This window comes from Sinocyclocheilus grahami, unplaced genomic scaffold, assembly GCF_001515645.1.
Source record: "Sinocyclocheilus grahami isolate Dianchi unplaced genomic scaffold, SAMN03320097.WGS_v1.1 scaffold2598.1, whole genome shotgun sequence".
Classification (NCBI taxonomy): domain Eukaryota; kingdom Metazoa; phylum Chordata; class Actinopteri; order Cypriniformes; family Cyprinidae; genus Sinocyclocheilus; species Sinocyclocheilus grahami.
The window spans coordinates 25,611-45,007 of NW_015507777.1; the positions used below are offsets into that span (position 1 = coordinate 25,611).

The window sequence follows — 19,397 nt, forward strand, 5'->3', positions numbered from 1 at the left end:
TATTGAGGAGCTGAGGTGTGTTAAAGCTCAAGAGTCTCAGCTGACGTCAGGTGACTGCTTTAAAGTCCATGCAGTGTCTCATTCTTACAGCATATGTTTGTTTTTAATTTTTATGTTTATGTATATGATGGGTTGATATGTGCTGATCAGAAGTGTTTCATCAGGTTTAGTGCCGCTCGGTAGTAACGAGCCGTCTGACTTGCTGTCTGCAGAAATTGTCACACCAGAGTTTAGGTAGGTGAAATACAGTAACATGAAGCCGCATGAACACTAAACACACACACACTCAGACTCAGATCTCTGTGATGTCCATGAAAGGCTCCAGCAGCTCAGACCGGATATGTGCTCTGTTTTATAGCTTTGTAACTGGTCACACTGCCCAACAAACCGCTCACATACACACATGCTCACACACTCACTCACACACACACATGCTCACACACTCACTCAGACACGCTAACTCACACTGAAACAGAAACACAGACACGTGTGTTTCCATGTTTTGTGGGGACTATCCATAGGCGTAATGGTTGAAAAAATAATTGATTACATTATTTGCTTTATACATGTTATGGGCTGTTTCCTCTTTGCTGAGTCATTTGGTCCCCATAATGTGATAAATACCAGGTACACACACACACTCTCTCTCTCACACACACACACACACACACACACACACACACACACAGTACACACACACTAATTTAAACAGATGATTTTCTGTATGTCTCAGTGTCTCTGACAGTCATTTCAGCCGCATGCAGCACATCATTCATTCATGTGGGTTCAATGTGCTGAGACCGACTAGACTAGAGAGTGGAGGTCCACATGTGAATGACCTGAACCCGTGTGTGTGTGTGTGTGTGTGTGTGTGTGTGTGTGTAGGCAGGTGAATCAGAGGCTGCTGCAGGGTCAGTCTCAGGTGGAGGAGCTGCAGACGTCTCTTCAGGAACACGGATCCAAAGCAGAAGATGTGAGTCCAACAGTTCGAGAGTTTGATTGTCAATCACTGAACATCTTTGAATGGACGTGTTACTTTTTTATTTTCACTGATTTAGTTTTGCTCATTGGAAGCAGAACATTATCATTTCTTTTTAGGGGTCCAGTTTGATCTTTATACTCCATATTTTTAATAAATGACGGCTGGGTGAGTGTTAGGAGAAAACACCAGATTCAAAAACAGATACAATAATGAGGTTTAATCTGAGTTATATTGCCCATATTGTCCTCTAGAGGTGTTTAAAGTAAATATCTCCTCAGTAGACTAGACAGCAGGTTATCTAAACAACTAGTCAGCTGTTTAAGGCTGGTTTAGGTTGGTGTTTGACAGACATGCATGTTTATTTCTCAAATCAGCCCTCATAAAACTACATACATCTGGAAGATTGTGCACACAAAAACATCCACTAGTCAGCTGGGTCATTACAGTCAACTAAACCTAAAAACATTGCTACTTTAAATAAAATAAACATGAACTGAAATCAAATATTTAAAACAATTATTTCCACTAGTTTCCAAAGCAACATTTATTGTTTTAATTTAGTTTAACTTGATGTACTAAAAAAACTAAAACTGAAATAAAAAACTATACGGACAAAAACTACTAAAAATGACAAGAACATTTTTTGTAAAATTACTAAAGAAAAAAACAAAACAAAACGGACTCAAAACTCTATTAATATCTCAGCTGTACTGAAGGAACAGTGGTGTGTGATCACATTCATATCTCTATTCCTGTGGTGTTTATGGGAATCATTAGACTGTTTATTCATGTATTTGCTCAGCTGTTGGTTGTTGATTTGTGTTGGTGTGTGATTGTGCATGAGCTCTTCGGCGTCCTCTGCTGGACATTAACACCCTCAGAAGTGCACACTGTGTAGGGCGGTTGTGTTCCGCTGGAGTCCAGCAGGAGGCGCTACAGTGCTTCACATGAGCATTAATGAGTGTGTTTGCTGGATGAACTTTAACATCTCTGCTTCTTCTGCTGCTGCAGATGGTGCTCATGAAGAGGAAGTGTCAGGAACACCTGTGAGTATCAGCAGGAAGTCACAGAGACTCAGTTCTGCGAGAATGACTGTTTCAGAGTGTGACTGTTCTCGCTCTGTAGGGAGAAGTTAATGGACGCCACTAACGAGCTTCAGATGAACAGTGCAGCGATCGAAGAGCTGGAGAACAAACACTCTTCCAGCGGTGAGACTCACTGATGATCATACATGGAAACGTGTGTGTGTGTGTGTGTGTGCGCAGACTGGTTAAGCGAGAGCTTGTTGAATGGTTTCAGTTCAGAGGGTTGACGAGCTGGAGGACGCGCTGAAGAAGAAGGATGAAGATATGAAACAGATGGAGGAGAGATACAAGAAATACCTGGAGAAAGCCAAGAGTGTACGTCTCACTCACTCTTCTCCCTGCTTCCTGTGTGTGTGTGTGTGTGATATTAATGTTAATGCTGATCATGTGTGTGTGTGTGCGCAGGTCATTCGTACTCTGGACCCCAAACAGAATCAGGGTTCTGCTCCCGAGGTTCAGGCTCTGAAGACCCAGGTGCATGAGCGCGAGAGGATGCTGATCTCACTCCAGGTCACACACACACACACTCACTCTCACTCTCTCACACACACACTCTCACTCACACACACTCACTCTCACACACACACACTCACTCACACACACTCATACTCTCACTCACACACACACACACTCACTCACTCACACACACACACACACACTCACTCACTCACACACACACACACACACTCACTCACTCACACACACACACACACACTCACTCACTCACACACACACACACACACTCACTCACTCACACACACACACACACACTCACTCACTCACACACACACACACACACTCACTCACTCACACACACACACACACACTCACTCACTCACACACACACACACACACTCACTCACTCACACACACACACACACACTCACTCACTCACACACACACACACACACTCACTCACTCACACACACACACACACACTCACTCACTCACACACACACACACACACTCACTCACTCACACACACACACACACACTCACTCACTCACACACACACACACACACTCACTCACTCACACACACACACACACACTCACTCACTCACACACACACACACACACTCACTCACTCACACACACACACACACACTCACTCACTCACACACACACACACACACTCACTCACTCACACACACACACACACACTCACTCACTCACACACACACACACACACTCACTCACTCACACACACACACACACACTCACTCACTCACACACACACACACACACTCACTCACTCACACACACACACACACACTCACTCACTCACACACACACACACACACTCACACACACACACACACACTCTCACTCACACACACTCACTCTCACACACACACACTCACTCACACACACTCATACTCTCACTCACACACACACAAACTCATTCACTCACACACACACTCTCACTCTCTCACACACACACTCTCACACACACACTCACTCTCACTCACACACACTTGTCATTATACACATTTATGTCCTCATTTGTCACAAAAACGCGTACACACACTCACTCACACACACACACACACACACACACACACACACACACACACTCTGTCACGTGACTGTACTGTGTTTCTGTGTGCAGAAGGAGTATGACAAGATGTCGTCTCAGAAAGACCAGGAGGAGAAACTCATCGTATCTGCCTGGTACAACATGGTGTGTATCAGCACTCTCACGAGATCATTCAGTTCAGTTCATCTTTTCACGATACAAAGATTCTACATTTCATTTAGAAGTAGCTCATCTGTGGTGACTGTCACAAAAATCTTGCAGTTAGTTAATGATATGTACTCAAGCAAACGGTGAACACGATCAACAGCAAAGATTATATGCTGTGATCAAACTTACAGCACAAGGTGGTAGTTTTGTAAGTTGGCATCATCTCTTTTCAGGTGTTCAGTCATCTGAGATCTTCATAAGGGCTGGATCCAGACTGAAGCTTGTGTAATTCTTAGTTACCTCAGGATTCCCATCCCGTGGCAGAAATAGAAAAGCACATAGAGAAAAAATAATGTAGCTGCTGTTCAAAGCAAGCAGAGAATGATAATGTGCATTTGATCAGATATAACTGGTGTACAGGGTTATGAGATGCATTATTTGAATGCTTTGCTAATCTAGATTTAAACCGAGAGAGTGTGTCTGAACTCTGAACGCTATCAGGAAGGCTATTCCAGAGTTTGGGGTTGCAAACGTTAGCTTATGGTTGGTTAGAGTTAGTGTTGGCATCATATTATCATCTCAAGCTTTTACTGCAGGAAGATCTTTACAGGTGAACAAACGCATCTCATGTATGTTAAACTCACAGCACACGCAGAGAAGGAGTTAATTCAGTAAATTCACTGAATCATGTGCTGTTTGTGTAGAAATAACCAGTGCTGCGCTTATACAGAGCATCTGTGTTTTTCTGTTGTGTGTCACAGATATGAAGTGTTAAATCGTGATTGTGTGTGTGTGTGTGTGTGTGTGTGTGTGTGCGTGTGTTCAGGGCATGGCTCTGCAGAAGAAGGCGGCTGAGGAGCGTCTGGCCAGCACGGGAGCACGGGAGTCTTTCCTGGCGCGTCAGAGACAGGCCACCAACTCCCGCCGGACAGAGAAGGAGTTAATTCAGTAAATTCACTGAATCATGTGCTGTTTGTGTAGAAATAACCAGTGCTGCGCTTATACAGAGCATCTGTGTTTTTCTGTTGTGTGTCACAGATATGAAGTGTTAAATCGTGATTGTGTGTGTGTGTGTGTGTGTGTGTGTGTGCGTGTGTTCAGGGCATGGCTCTGCAGAAGAAGGCGGCTGAGGAGCGTCTGGCCAGCACGGGTTCGGGTCAGTCTTTCCTGGCGCGTCAGAGACAGGCCACCAACTCCCGCCGGACGTATCCGGGCCACGTGCAGCCCACCGCAGCCAGGTAGAGCGTCGCCACGGCAACCCTCTCCACAGCCAATCAGGATACCTGACTCCACCCCCCCACCCCACCCCTCCCCATCCCAACCTCGCTGTCTTAATATTCTCCTCCACTGATCTGACCAATCAGGGTAACCGGACATGCCCACTTTAATCAAATCAGCATTAGTTAATGAACACGCTCCAAACTAATGAGAGCTTTTTTCCTGTCGGATGCTTTTCACCAGAGGCTTTGCAGTATTTTAAGAGTGGTTCCTGATGCGCAGTGTTTTATTTGCTCTTCATCTGCTCTCAGCTGCTGTCCTTCTTGATTCTTTCATCTGTCCTCTTTATTCTCCATTGATATCTATGCATTGAAAGAGAGAAGTGTTCATCATGATGTTTATTTAAATGCACATCAGTCTGTTGTTTCTTCCAGTGTTTTTCGGTGCTTGTTGTTGTTTGTTTTGTTGATTCATTCCCGATGCCTTAACACAGACTCACAGCTGCTGTCGATCCCTGTCTGGCGTCTGCTGGCGTCACGCGAGTCGCGTGTGGGCCGTCCGGTCCGGACTCTTTAAAGCCACGATCCACACGCTTCCACCAGTGACGCTCAGCAGACGCTCACCGCTGAATCTGTGTGACTGACACCTGTCAATCTCTTTCTCTCACAGTGACCTTAAAGCATGAGCGGCAGGGGGCGTGGCTGCATGTCATCAGGGGGCGTGGCTGCAACATCAGGGGGCGGGGCTGCATGACTGCCTGTGATTTGAGCTCATGCTGCTGAGTTTAACCCATCGCTGCACACTAACTAACCCAGAATGCTAACCGCTTTCCTTCCCATCAGAAGTGGGCGGGGCCGGCGCCTGTCAATCATGCTGTGGGCGTGAGCTCGGATTACAGATGGATGAACTCCTACACGTTCCTCATGTTTTCATTTTAGCCTCATTGTCATTGTGGTGTGTTTCAGTATTTCCCGTAGTTCATGAACAAACAAGCTCCTCATACCTGATTCATCAGCATTTTAATCGATTCTTCCCTCAGCGTCTGGCTGCTGGATGTGTTTTGAGTAGAATCAGTGTGAGAATGACAGAGGAACCAGCGCCACATCCTTCTGTTTGTTTTATACTAAATTAGTAAGTGCTTTTGATGAGGATGATGATGATGAAGAATCTGACACAATGTTACAGCGATATTCTGACATTTAAACCTGCTCTGCTGCTTTTCTTCATCAGCTGTTACTAAATATTCCTGTAATAATGCACAGTGATTGCGGGACGAGACGGACTCGTGTCTGTGACGATCAGTGTATCTGTTACTCCAGCAGTGTTCTTGTGTGGTTTTTATCAGGCGGCTGAAGGAGTTTCTCATGAGTTCAGAGGTCAAACACAACCGTCCATGAGCAGAGAAACACCTGATACTTCAGTCGTGATCTGTGTGATACTAAAGTAGCAAATATTCGTTGCATTTGCCAAGTTTTATATTGCTTGTATACAATATGTACATACTGTATGTGTGCGGCTGAAGGAACCGTGTCTCATTCACACTCTGTTGATGAATCTGTGCTTCCAGCGCTGCAAAACTGTACAGTTGTTGTTCAAGTTGTAAATAAAGCTTGTATAAAACATCGTGGCGGTTCTTCGTTTTATCTGCCGTCGTTGATGATCTTTGATTTCTCGTTCTCTGTAGTTGATTTGTGCAGCTTCACTGCTCTCGATGTTCTTCATCTGTTCACTCTAACATGTAAAGCTCAAATGAATGGTGACCTCTGACCCCTGTGAGAGTGTGTTGACCTTTCATCCGAAGGCACTGACTGAACGCCGTCGACGAAGAAAGACAGGATTTCCAACTCAGACTCACTGAACTCAGACTCACCAAACTCAGACTCACCAAACTCACTGAACTCAGACTCCGGACTCACTGAACTCAAACTCACCGAACTCAGCGAGCTCAGACTCACCAAACTCGGACTCACCAAACTCGGACTCACCGAACTCAGACTCACCGAACTCAGTCTCACTGAACTCAGACTCACCAAACTCACTGAACTCAGACTCCGGACTCACTGAACTCAGACTCACCGAACTCGGACTCACCAAACTCGGACTCACCGAACTCAGACTCACCGAACTCAGTCTCACTGAACTCAGACACTGAACTCAAACTCACTGAACTCAGACTCACAGAACTCAGACTCACCAAACTCACTGAACTCAGACGCACCTAACTAACTGAACTCAGACTCACTGAACTCACTGAACTCAGACTCACTGAACTCAGACTCACAGAACTCAGACTCACCAAACTCACTGAACTCAGACGCACCTAACTAACTGAACTCAGACTCACTGAACTCAGACTCACTGAACTCAGACTCACTGAACTCAGACTCACTGAACTCAGACTCACTGAACTCAGACTCACTGAACTCAGACTCACTGAACTCAGACTCACTGAACTCAGACTCACTGAACTCAGACTCACTGAACTCAGACTCACTGAACTCAGACTCACTGAACTCAGACTCACTGAACTCAGACTCACTGAACTCAGACTCACTGAACTCAGACTCACTGAACTCACTGAACTCAGACTCACTGAACTCAGACTCACTGAACTCAAACTCACCGAACTCCGACTCACCAGACTCACCAAACTCAGACTCACTGAACTCAGACTCCCCAAACACACTGAACTCACTCACCGAACTCAGACTTACTGAACTCCGACTCACCGAACTCACTGAATTCAGACTCACCGAACTCAGACTCACTGAACTCACCGAACTCACTCACCGAACTCAGACTCACCGAACTCCGACTCACCAGACTCACCGAACTCAGACTCCCCAAACACACTGAACTCACTCACCGAACTCAGACTTACTGAACTCCGACTCACCGAACTCACTGAATTCAGACTCACCAAAGTCAGACTCACTGAACTCAGACTCACCAAACTCAGACTCACCAAACTCACTGAACTGCCGAACTCACTGAACTCAGACTCACCAAACTCACTGAACTCAAACTCACTGAACTCAGACTCACCGAACTCAGATTCCCCAAACTCACTGAACTCAGACTCACCGAACTCAGATTCCCCAAACTCACTGAACTCAGACTCACCGAACTCAGATTCCCCAAACTCACTGAACTCAGACTCACCGAACTCAGATTCCCCAAACTCACTGAACTCAGACTCACCGAACTCAGATTCCCCAAACTCACTGAACTCAGACTCACCGAACTCAGATTCCCCAAACTCACTGAACTCAGACTCACCGAACTCAGATTCCCCAAACTCACTGAACTCAGACTCACCGAACTCAGATTCCCCAAACTCACTGAACTCAGACTCACCGAACTCAGATTCCCCAAACTCACTGAACTCAGACTCACCGAACTCAGATTCCCCAAACTCACTGAACTCAGACTCACCGAACTCAGATTCCCCAAACTCACTGAACTCAGACTCACCGAACTCAGATTCCCCAAACTCACTGAACTCAGACTCACCGAACTCAGATTCCCCAAACTCACTGAACTCAGACTCACCGAACTCAGATTCCCCAAACTCACTGAACTCAGACTCACCAAACTCACCGAACCCAGACTCCCCAAACTCAGACTCACTGAACTCAGACTCACCGAACTCACTGAACTCAGACTTACCAAACTCACCAAACCCAGACTCCCCAAGCTCAGACTCCCCAAGCTCAGACTCCCCAAACTCAGACTCACTGAACTCAGACTCGCCGAACTCACTGAACTCAGACTCACCAAACTCACTGAACTCAAACTCACTGAACTCAGACTCACCGAACTCAGACTCACCGAACTCACCGAACCCAGACTCCCCAAACTCAAACTCACTGAACTCAGACTCACCGAACTCAGACTCACCGAACTCACCGAACCCAGACTCCCAAACTCAGACTCACCGAACTCAGACTCACCAAACTCACTGAACTCAGACTCACCGAACTCAGACTCACCAAACCCAGACTCCCCAAGCTCAGACTCACTTAAGTCAGACTCACCGAACTCACTGAACTCAGACTCACTTAAGTCAGACTCACCAAACTCACCGAACTCACTGAACTCAGACTCACTGAACTCAGACTCACCGAACTCAGACTCCCCGAACTCACTGAACTCAGACTCACCAAACTCACTGAACCCAGACTCACCGAACCCAGACTCCCCAAACTCAGACTCACTGAACTCAGACTCACCGAACTCACTGAACTCAGACTTACCAAACTCACCAAACCCAGACTCCCCAAGCTCAGACTCCCCAAACTCAGACTCACTGAACTCAGACTCACCGAACTCAGATTCCCCAAACTCACTGAACTCACTGAACTCAGACTCCCCAAACACACTGAACTCACTCACCGAAATCAGACTTACTGAACTCCGACTCACCGAACTCACTGAATTCAGACTCACCGAACTCAGACTCACTGAACTCACCGAACTCAGACTCACCAAACTCAGACTCACCAAACTCACCGAACTCACTGAACTCAGACTCACTGAACTCAGACTCACTGAAGTCAGACTCCCCAAACTCACTGAACTCACTCACCGAACTCGGACTCACCGAACTCGGACTCACCGAACTCAGACTCACTGAAGTCAGACTCCCCAAACTCAATGAACTCACTCACCGAACTCAGACTCACCGAACTCGGACTCACCGAACTCGGACTCACTAAACTCAGACTCACCGAACTCACTGAACTCAGACTCACTGAACTCACCGAACTCAGACTCACCGAACTCAGACTCACCGAACTCAGACTCACTGAAGTCAGACTCACTGTTTTTATATATATAAAAAAAAAATCAACAATATTAAATATACTAGGCTATTGCATCCACATTTGCATTTAGCCTAAATGTAGGCTAGTGATTGAATAAGATTGGACATTTTCTGTATTTTAAAATATATTTTTGGTAGGTTATATAAAGGTTAAAGCTAAATATATATTTTTGCCATATGGAACCAAACAACAAACGTCTCTCCCTCATGTCATTCCAAACCTTTATGACTAATTTTCTAATATGAAACACACACAACAACAACAAAAACATGAATGAATGTTGGTAACCAAACAGTTTTGACTTGTGTGTGTGTTTTGTGTTTGGCTGAAATCTGCTTTAGCGTAATGATGGAGATGAACAGAGGCGCTGCGCTGAATGCTGTGATCATTAATAGTTCTGCTTTCATCTGGTGCACCTGTTTCTGTGTGAAGTTTCTCTTCACACACGTGTGCGTGTGAACATACAGATGTTTCCGTCCATCAGAGGAATGAACCGAGTCGAAGCTTTTTTCTGTTTGATGTGCATCACAATAAACTAACACAGCCAGCATCAAATGAATTTCACAAAGGCAAAAGACAAAGAAATTATAATTGCAATCATTTGAAATCACAGTGTGAACCGGATTTAAAGGGGTCATATGATGCGATTTCAATTGTTTCTTTCTCTTTGGAGTGTTACAAGCTCTTGGTGCATAAAGAAGATCTGTAAAGTTGCAAAGACTAAAGTCTCAAATCCAAAGAGATATTCTTTATAAAAGTTAAGAGTCAGCCACACCTACCTAAAACGGCTCGTTCTAACACACCCCCCACATGTCTACCTCACTATGTGGGAAGATTTGCATAACACCACCCAAATGTTCACGCAAAGAAAGAAGGCGTAACTTTTATTCTCGCTGTAGTATTGCTGCCGCCGCCATGTCGTGAAGGCGCTGTGTGTTTCGTTGTGAAAGTGAAACTTCTTTGTTTGGTCTTCCACAAGAGGATGATATCTGCTTCGTTGAAAACCTGCAGGAACCCTGATAACATAGACATTGAAGGGCTTATATAATGTCAGCAGTGCCTCGTGTTAGGGCTGGTTGATATAAGATTGCGATATTATATTGTGTCATGACCTGATGAGAAGCCAGTGTAAGTCTGCATCTAGTGTTTTAGTGTCCATGGAGGGTTTTAAAGCCCTGTGATGATGAGAGAGAGTCATCAGTTTTCATCCAGACGTGTCTCTGATGAACCGTTTCTCTGAGCTCTGGACCTCCACGGTTCACCAGCTTTGCTCTCAAACGTCGTTCTGTGTCTTTTCTTTCCCAGCAGGGCTGGAAAATGTGTTTCAGAGCCACTCCGGTGCGATCAGTCACGTCCATTGGCCTGCAGTCCTCTAAACTCTGGAACTGGAACTCCTGCAACACCTTCCTCTGGAAACAAAGCCATGATTCTGTGTTTATTGGAGGTGTGATGATGATTTGTGTCTGATGTGACGCCTCTGGACAGCTGGTGCATTCTGGGACAGCGCTGGATAAATAAACACCAGCGCAGGAATTGTAGCATGACGTAATAACACACATCAGCAGACGCCTGTCATGTTAATGGTGTTGCTGTAAATGTGAGGTTTGCTCCAGCGTGAGTGTCTGCAGCAGCTTGTTATGTTTCTGTGGCTGTTCACAGCGTCATATCGTCAGAAAGCACAGGACTTTATTAGATGTGAGCTCAGACGAGAGGAACATTCAGTCACTTCTGCAAATGGACACACACATCTGATTTATTTGCCTGTTTTTCACACCACATGAATCCCTGTTCCACCGGAGTGTTGATTGATTGATCTATGGAAGATTTGTCTACATTTGAAATAATTTGGTGCAGTGATGGAGCACTGCGTGTTGTTTCTGAAGGTGATCTAGTTTTTTCTAGTTGTTTTTGTATGAAAAATTATTATGAGTAAAGTTTTTTCAAAATTCTCTCACACACGCACTGTTGAATCATATAACTAATAACAATAATAAAACCATATTCACTTTAGTTCGTTTCACATTCAGGAAGCTAGATTTAGTTCAGGTGGCTCGCGCTCGCATCTGCTGAGCCTCGCACTTCCGTTTTGAAATAATACGGCTCAGTTATTTCCGGTTATATATATTTTCAATGTGCCTTAATCATCTAGTTGACTTCAATGCCTATTAAAACAAGAGTCCACGGGATGATTTCAAAATCCGGACATTATCAGAGACAGGAGAAGAGATATTCTGATGATTACTGTGTGCAGAATTTTCCAAACTCAACGGAAGGTGAAGTTTTATTAATCAACATCATTTATAAGTTGATCTGATAAAGCAGTGGCTGGTAAACACACGTGACTCTCGCGACGCTGCAGTGTGTGTGAGATCTGATGATGAATATGATCAGAATCAACCTTTATTTATCTGTATTTCATATGCTTCAAATATGTAGCCTATGTAAATGTGTCATTTTTCATTCACAATCATTTCACTGTATGCAATGCCAACATATGAATATTTAAAGTGGTCGCACTGTCAACGCCTTACTGTTAAAAATGATTTAAATGTTTAACATCTTAAATTTCTTTAAGGCCGTTACCGCACATGCGTTCATTCAACCATTTAAACATTGGAATAGGAGCACCAATGCACACAAGCATAATGTTCTTAAATTAGCCGTGGCTTTACTACAAATAAAACCAAAAAAATTGCAATTGTGGTTAAACCATAATAAACCACAAATAAACCCGTGTTTTGCTACACTAACCATAGTTTAACCATGGTGTTTAAATTTGGTTATACAAATAATAAACTGCAAAAAAAGGGTAAGTGTAAGGGTGTTTATCAAATTCTTTTAAAACTGTAAATTCAACAGGTATAAAATATGATCAGTAAGAGAAAATTGTAAAGACAAGCGCTGGACCTCGGTAGGTTCGTGAGGAAATATATTGATTTATTATTCAGAATGCATATTTGGAAGATAAATATATTCATAGGAACATTTCAGCAGGTTGAAGATAATCCATGTTAATGCAGAGAATATGACTATTTGTTTAAAAAAGAAGAAGAAGAAGTCCACCCCTAAAAAACGTAGTATAATCTGCTTTCTCATAAGAAACGGTCTGGATGTAGGTGCTCCAAACAGATTTTTGTTCCACACTCCAGTCCAGCAGGTGGCGGTGAAGCACCTATTAGCTGGTTCGCCAACCGCCAAAAACGCTTAAGAAGAAGACGAAGAAGTTTAGATGCTCTAAACCAGGGGTGGCGAACCCTGGTCCTGGAGATCTACCTTCCTGCAGAGTTCAGTTCCAACCCTGGTCAAACACACCTGTCTGTAATTATCAAGTGCTCCTTCAGACCCTAATTAGTTGGTTCAGGTGTGTTTGATCAGGGTTGGAGCTAAACTCTGCAGGAAGGTAGATCTCCAGGAACAGGGTTGGGCACCCCTGCTCTAAACCAGGGCTGTCCAAACTCGGTGTCCTGCAGAGTTTAGCTCCAACTTGCCTCAACACACCTGCCTTTAAGTTTCTAGTATACCGAGTAAGAGCTTGATTAGCTGCTTCAGGTGTGTTTAATTGGGGTTGGAGCTAAACTCTTCAGGAAACCGGCCCTCCAGGACCGAGTTTGGACACCCCTGCTTTATACAATACATATCTCCTGCATAGGTCAGAATTTAACGAGGGCAATAACCGGTTCAGCAAGAGATGTTACTGGTCACTGGCACTGGAATAAGGAAACCAACGGATGCCAGATTAAATACTTGCATGCAGCCTGCGAATACGTTGGCGCTTTTGTTGACTGATTTTTCATCCACAAAGACCCATGTGTCAGTCCTGTGTTCCGTGTCTTGTGTTTTCCTCCCCCACGTGCTTTCCATTACCCAGTTTCTCCCATGGTAATTATGTTCATTGATTGCAGGTGTTCCCCATTTAGCTCAGAGTATATTAGCCCTGTATTTCCTGAGTCCTGCGTCCGGTCTCAAACGTCAGTTCCCCGTGCTGTGTGTGTGTTCCTGCCTGTGAGTCTTTGTTGGATGTAAATAAAGACTGTTTCCTTGTAAATTGTTCGTAGTCTCCGCACTCCTCGTTCCTACACAGCAGCATAACCGTGACACCATGCAAAAGTCTCTTACTAAGTTCTATAAAATTCTTATTAAACCCAAACCATATAGACGTGCTGATTAAAATCGTTGCATGGGCACAAACCTAGTCACCTTGTTGTTTGCTGATGTTTATTTCTCCTGGCATATTTCAATAAAATTCATTATTTTATTCACACCATCAATTAATTTTCATATTAAAGGTTGTTGAATTTGATGTTGAATTAATGTGTGTAGGTCTGATTAATGCTTACAAGCTGTCCACACAGGGAACCCACAGGCACTCATCAGTTGCACCTTTACCATCTGTCAACAAAAAGATGATCACACCTGCCTTTAAGTTTCTAGTATACCGAGTAAGAGCTTGATTAGCTGCTTCAGGTGTGTTTAATTGGGGTTGGAGCTAAACTCTTCAGGAAACCGGCCCTCCAGGACCGAGTTTGGACAGCCCTGCTCTAAACGCTGACCGGAAACTCCCGAGCCGTACTGCGTAGAAAGCGGAAGTAGTTGTGCAAGTAGTTCAATGTGTGGATTTTTCGCATCGGATTCGAGTTTGCTGAAGTTGAACAGGTGAATATTTGAATCTGCTAGTGTTGTAAGTGACTCTCGAGCATCTCTGTCGGGGAAGTTAAACGCAAAGATTTAGTGGAATCCCATTCCCATTGGATGTGTACATGCCAGTGCAGCAGCTCAGGTAAGTTTCCGTTCATGCTTGTTGCTTAATTATTCAGGTTTCTTCAGTGCTTGTTGTTTTAAGCCTGCTTGGTTTTTATTGGCAACATGCTTGTTTCTTCAGGCTTATCTGCTGATTACATGCTTTAGAGCTAGTCTTACGTGGCAACATGCTGGTTGTTGTTTAGGGTTATTTAGTTATTGCTTTAGGGTTAGTTGGTCTTCTCTGGCCAAATGCTTGCTGCTTTAGGCTGATCTGTTTGTTGTTTGCTTGTCTAATTCAGGTATTGGTATCAGCCGAAGGCCGTATGTTCTTCAGAAGGTAATTAGTGCTGTAGTTTTGGAATGTGATCATTTCTGGCACTTTGACTGACTTTCTCTGGGTTTGTGTTCGGGATGCTAGATGTATGGTTTGTTTTGTTGGGTTTTATCATTGCTCTCATGAATCGAAGGTTGCTTGTTGAGCTCCTGCCCAGAACAGAATCATACGCCAATCCAAACTGTGTGCTAATTATCAATTATCTCTGACAGTAGTGATTTTGACTGGGGGTTACTATAGCCAAATGCACACATTTACAGTAAATGACCATTCAAATGTTTATATAACTGTATTTGACATGCATTACAAACATCTGATCTCAGAGCAGCTCACAACCCAATACCATTGTTAGTGAAAGAGGTTTTACAAAGAAAAATCCTTTCACGCATTCATTGGCAACCAGAAATAAACCATCCCGTTCAAAATCATAAATCCATCTAATGATTTATTCTAAAGAGCATAATAAAAGCTCTCTTCCATAGAGTCGCAGCGCCAGTCATCCGTTCAGGCAGAATCTGTTGAGTCCAAACGTCTCAGTGCCGTAAACAATCACTTAAACACATTTAGATAAACTAAAACTATCTATTCAATAAATTAAATGACTCATTTTTGTCATAAACCACATTAAGCAATCATCAAATGCATGAAGTTGACAGATAGAAAAGATGAAGCGTAACGGGCTTCTAACATGAAACTCACTTTCGCACATCACTTGAAAGTCTGCTTTTATGTAGAGTCTCACCAAACTGAAGGAAGTGATTTGATGTCTAAGGTTTTATAAGCAGAAATTCACTGCTGTTTTGTGAGCAAGGCCAGTTGTAGTTAAGCTAGTTAGTAGCGGATTTAGTCACAAAAATATAATGACTTATTTATATAATAAGTAAACAAACAAATGCTTTCTTCAAAACTAAATTACATCTATAAAACGTCTGATATTTACACGGAAGCACTTCTTAAAGAGCTGAAGAAGGGAAGTGTTCAGCGTGAGGCAGGAGGAGCCTCAGAGTCTGTCCGTGCGGTTCAGGGTTCATCAGATCTTATAAAAGCAGCAGCAGGATCTGAACACACAGAGCCGTAGCAGTGAGGGTGGGGCTCCAGGAGGAGGAGCCTGAGAACGTCCTGTGCTGATTGGCTCTGCCATGCTCCTGTGGGAGTGTCTGGACTGATGTAACCGTTGATGATGCTGACGACAGGAGGCGGAGCCTCATCCATCACACTGCGAGAAACGAGAGCGAGATCATGAGAAACACGGCTTCATCATCATCATCATCATCTAGTGATTATCCAAATCCAATGTACAACATCTGACATTCAGTGAAAATTTTAAATGATGATATAATTATATTTCTACTCCAGCTTGTTGTGTAGTGCATATATTTATGAAAATGCTCTTTCTAGAGTTTTTTCTTCTTCTTGCTGACTATTGAGCTTATGGCCACTGAATGTCTTTCCTGTGGTCAATGTGACGTTACGAGACATTATTGATCTCAAGCTGTTTTATTGATGTCTTTCCGCGGTTGAAATACTGATTGATTGATTTCAGTAAGTTGTTCTGTTTCTTCTGATGTCCGTTCATGTTTATTTTAAGTTCAAAGCCTTTATTGTCATATGCACATTTCCGTGACCAATGAACTTTGCTGCCGTAACTAGTAGTAAAGAGGATGGGATGATCGCTTCTAGAGCTGTGCAATTAATCGAAATACACTTTTGATTTAAATTTCGGCCTCCAACGATTATGAAAATGCAATAATCGAGATAAAACGACTATTGCGCCCCATTCCCAGCGGTGCGCTTTCACGCACAAATCAGTAAAATTGTAACGTGACTTTTGCAAAATGGGCCGTGCTTGATTAATTAAAGTTTATTAGATTTATTCATGTTTTAAAAGCGTGAAAATGTGTCAATGCGGCACTTGGTGATTAATCATGTAAATCGCCGTCGGTTATGTAATATATGAACGTAAACAGTTGAGAAAGAAAAGACACTTGTAACAGATCCGTGCAGCTCTTAAAGTGACAGCAGCCTAATATTCCTGCTGCCGACTGTGTGCTTAATATTAATCTAACAACAAAAGACCGAAAACAGTCACTGCTCTCGACTGAAGGACTTTTTAGCTTTAATAAGAAACAAAGGAAGTGTAATTCTTGCAGTTAAGTTTTATTTTACATTCGATTATTCAATTTCTGTAGTAGGCTGTTAGCTGAATACACTTGCATAAACTTAAAGCCCTGTTTGTTTTTCTATTGTATTTGTCCTTTGCTTTTTATTTTTATTGTATTACTGACAGTTTAACTATTTTCAGTCATTTGAGGACTTTTTTACTAATGATTACCCTGGTATTAATTCTCTAGTTATTGAGAATTGTGAAATTTCATCTAAATGTAGATGTCATATGAACCTTATTTACAGAAAATATACAGTATATCACTTTCTCTAAATAAATCAATAATATAAAGTTGTCATGTGGCCCAATAATCGTGATTACAATACTGACCAAAATAATCGGGATTACACGAAAATAAATTTGGTCAAATATTGGCCAAAATAATCGTGATTTGATTTTTTTTTTTAATCGAGCAGCCCTCATCGCTTCACTACAGCCATCCGTCCCCACACATTAAAGAGTGACAAAAACACATTTATTGATTGAATTTAGTGATAAAACTGCCAGAGTTTGAGAGCTGAGATGGTTTCATATCAAAAGTAGCAAAGCATAAAGATTATCACAATTTACTGGATGGGAGGAGCTACAAATAATGTTTCATTAAGTTCGATTCTTGGGGTTTAAGAATGAATCTAAGTTGGTTCACATTCACTCCAGATCAAACACAGGACTGTGAGTCTGTGGCTAAAACATCAGCCTCTGTGGTTTGGCTCAAACTGTTTACAGCAGTCACGTGAGCGGCTGAAATCTGAGCGTTTATGAAATATGAAGAAGGGAGGGAGGGTTTGGAGTCTGTCAGAGCTCATGAGATGGACGGGAAACACAAAGAGTCTGAGGATTTCATTCACGTCCTCCATCTGTGTGACGAGCGGCTGAGGTGACGCGGTTTCTGTCGAGTTCTGGACCTCATATTAAAGCGAGGTGCTCGTTTCCCTCCACGGGTTCAAATAAATGAAGTCTATATTGTTTGTTTTGACCATCTGGGCCTGAACCGGGACCCGCTTGGCTTTCATAAACTGTTTATTAAAGAAATCTTTGTTTAACTGTAAAAGTAAATGCATGCAAATTTCCAGAACATGGTTCAGGCTCAGCAGAGAACATGTCATGTGGGATTTGACACGGGAACAAGCGTCAGTCTGTTCGAAACCACACAATGTGACACTGATCCGTGAAATATTGGTGTAAATTAAATACAGCTCTCGTAGACGGAGGTTCTGCCGTCTTTTGGAAGCAGATGCTCCATTTCCAGCACAGATCACAGTCAGTCTGAGATTCTCCGTCGGGATCTGTGTGAGTTTGCATCAGCTTGTGCTCCACCTTCTCCAGGAGCCGCGGGTTCGAGTCCTCGTCCTCCTGAAGATCTCAGCTCTCGTGGAGGAACGGCTCGAGCGGGGCATCTGCATCCGTCAGCTCTCCGGACCTCCAGCCGCTGCCAGGGACACAAGAAACACTTTAATATAGATACAAACCCACTGCCGAGACAGAAGTTGAGCGTTTAGCTGCTCAGTTTGTTCATATGTCAGAGACGGTGGCGTCTCTTCACGAGGATGAACGTCTGGATACTCTGGACATTCACATGCCTTTCATTGGCTTTTGGTTTTAAATAAATCCACTGAAATGTGATGGGCTGGTTAGTAAAGCAATAAAGGACTTTAAAAGGGACAGTTCACCAGACAATGAAAACTCACCCTCAAGTCGTTCCAAACCTGTATGAGTTTCTTCTTTTGAATACGAAGGAAGATATTTTAAAGCATGTTGGGAACCAAACAGTTTCTGGTCCCCATTGAATGAAAAATAAATAAATAAATGCAATGGAAGTCAATGGGGACCAGAAACGGTTTGGTTCCCAACATTCTTCAAAATATCATCTTATGAAGAAAGAAACTCGTAGAGGTTTGGAGCGACGCGAAGGTCGAGTAAATGAAGACAGAATTGTCATTTTTGGCCGAACTGTCCTTTAAAGGTCTAAATGAGGTGCTGATGCTTGATTAAGAGTGCAAGAATTCAGTTCAGAAGTACTCGAGTCAAAGTCTAATTTATATGTATAGCGCTTTCACAACACTTATTGTTTCAAAGCAGAAAATCATGATGTTAATGTTTATATTATCTTCATGCCTTATAGTTGCATTTATCAGATTAGAGCTGGACAATAATACTGTAACATTTTGTGACCATTTAAACAATCAAGCAGTTGAGATTTGCTACAATATATATCGCTTTATTGCTATATATATATATATATTCTGCTTTCACGTTAGTTTTAGTTAAATTTTTAGTTTTTATTTATTTTTTATTTTTTTTCTTGTTTTTATCCATTTTTATTTTAGTTATTTTAGTACATCATGCTGCCTTGGAAACTTTT

At 43.0% G+C, this 19,397-nt stretch overlaps 1 protein-coding gene and 1 long non-coding RNA gene across 2 annotated transcripts; both read left to right on the plus strand.

The window, feature by feature from the left end:
- Positions 1-871: 871 nt before the first annotated feature.
- LOC107575373 (protein Hook homolog 3-like) lies at positions 872-6,599 on the plus strand. Its single transcript, XM_016261760.1, has 7 exons — positions 872-973; positions 1,994-2,028; positions 2,108-2,190; positions 2,282-2,382; positions 2,473-2,577; positions 3,679-3,750; positions 4,855-6,599. Exons 2-7 carry the CDS (start codon positions 1,994-1,996, stop codon positions 4,993-4,995), a joined length of 537 nt encoding a protein of 178 aa, XP_016117246.1. The 5' UTR covers positions 872-973; the 3' UTR covers positions 4,996-6,599.
- Positions 6,600-14,331: 7,732 nt separating this feature from the next.
- Positions 14,332-18,508, plus strand: LOC107575372 (uncharacterized). The gene is made up of 3 exons (XR_001607859.1): positions 14,332-14,574; positions 14,837-14,874; positions 18,362-18,508. It is a non-coding gene; the product is annotated as an uncharacterized lncRNA (long non-coding RNA).
- Positions 18,509-19,397: the final 889 nt, after the last annotated feature.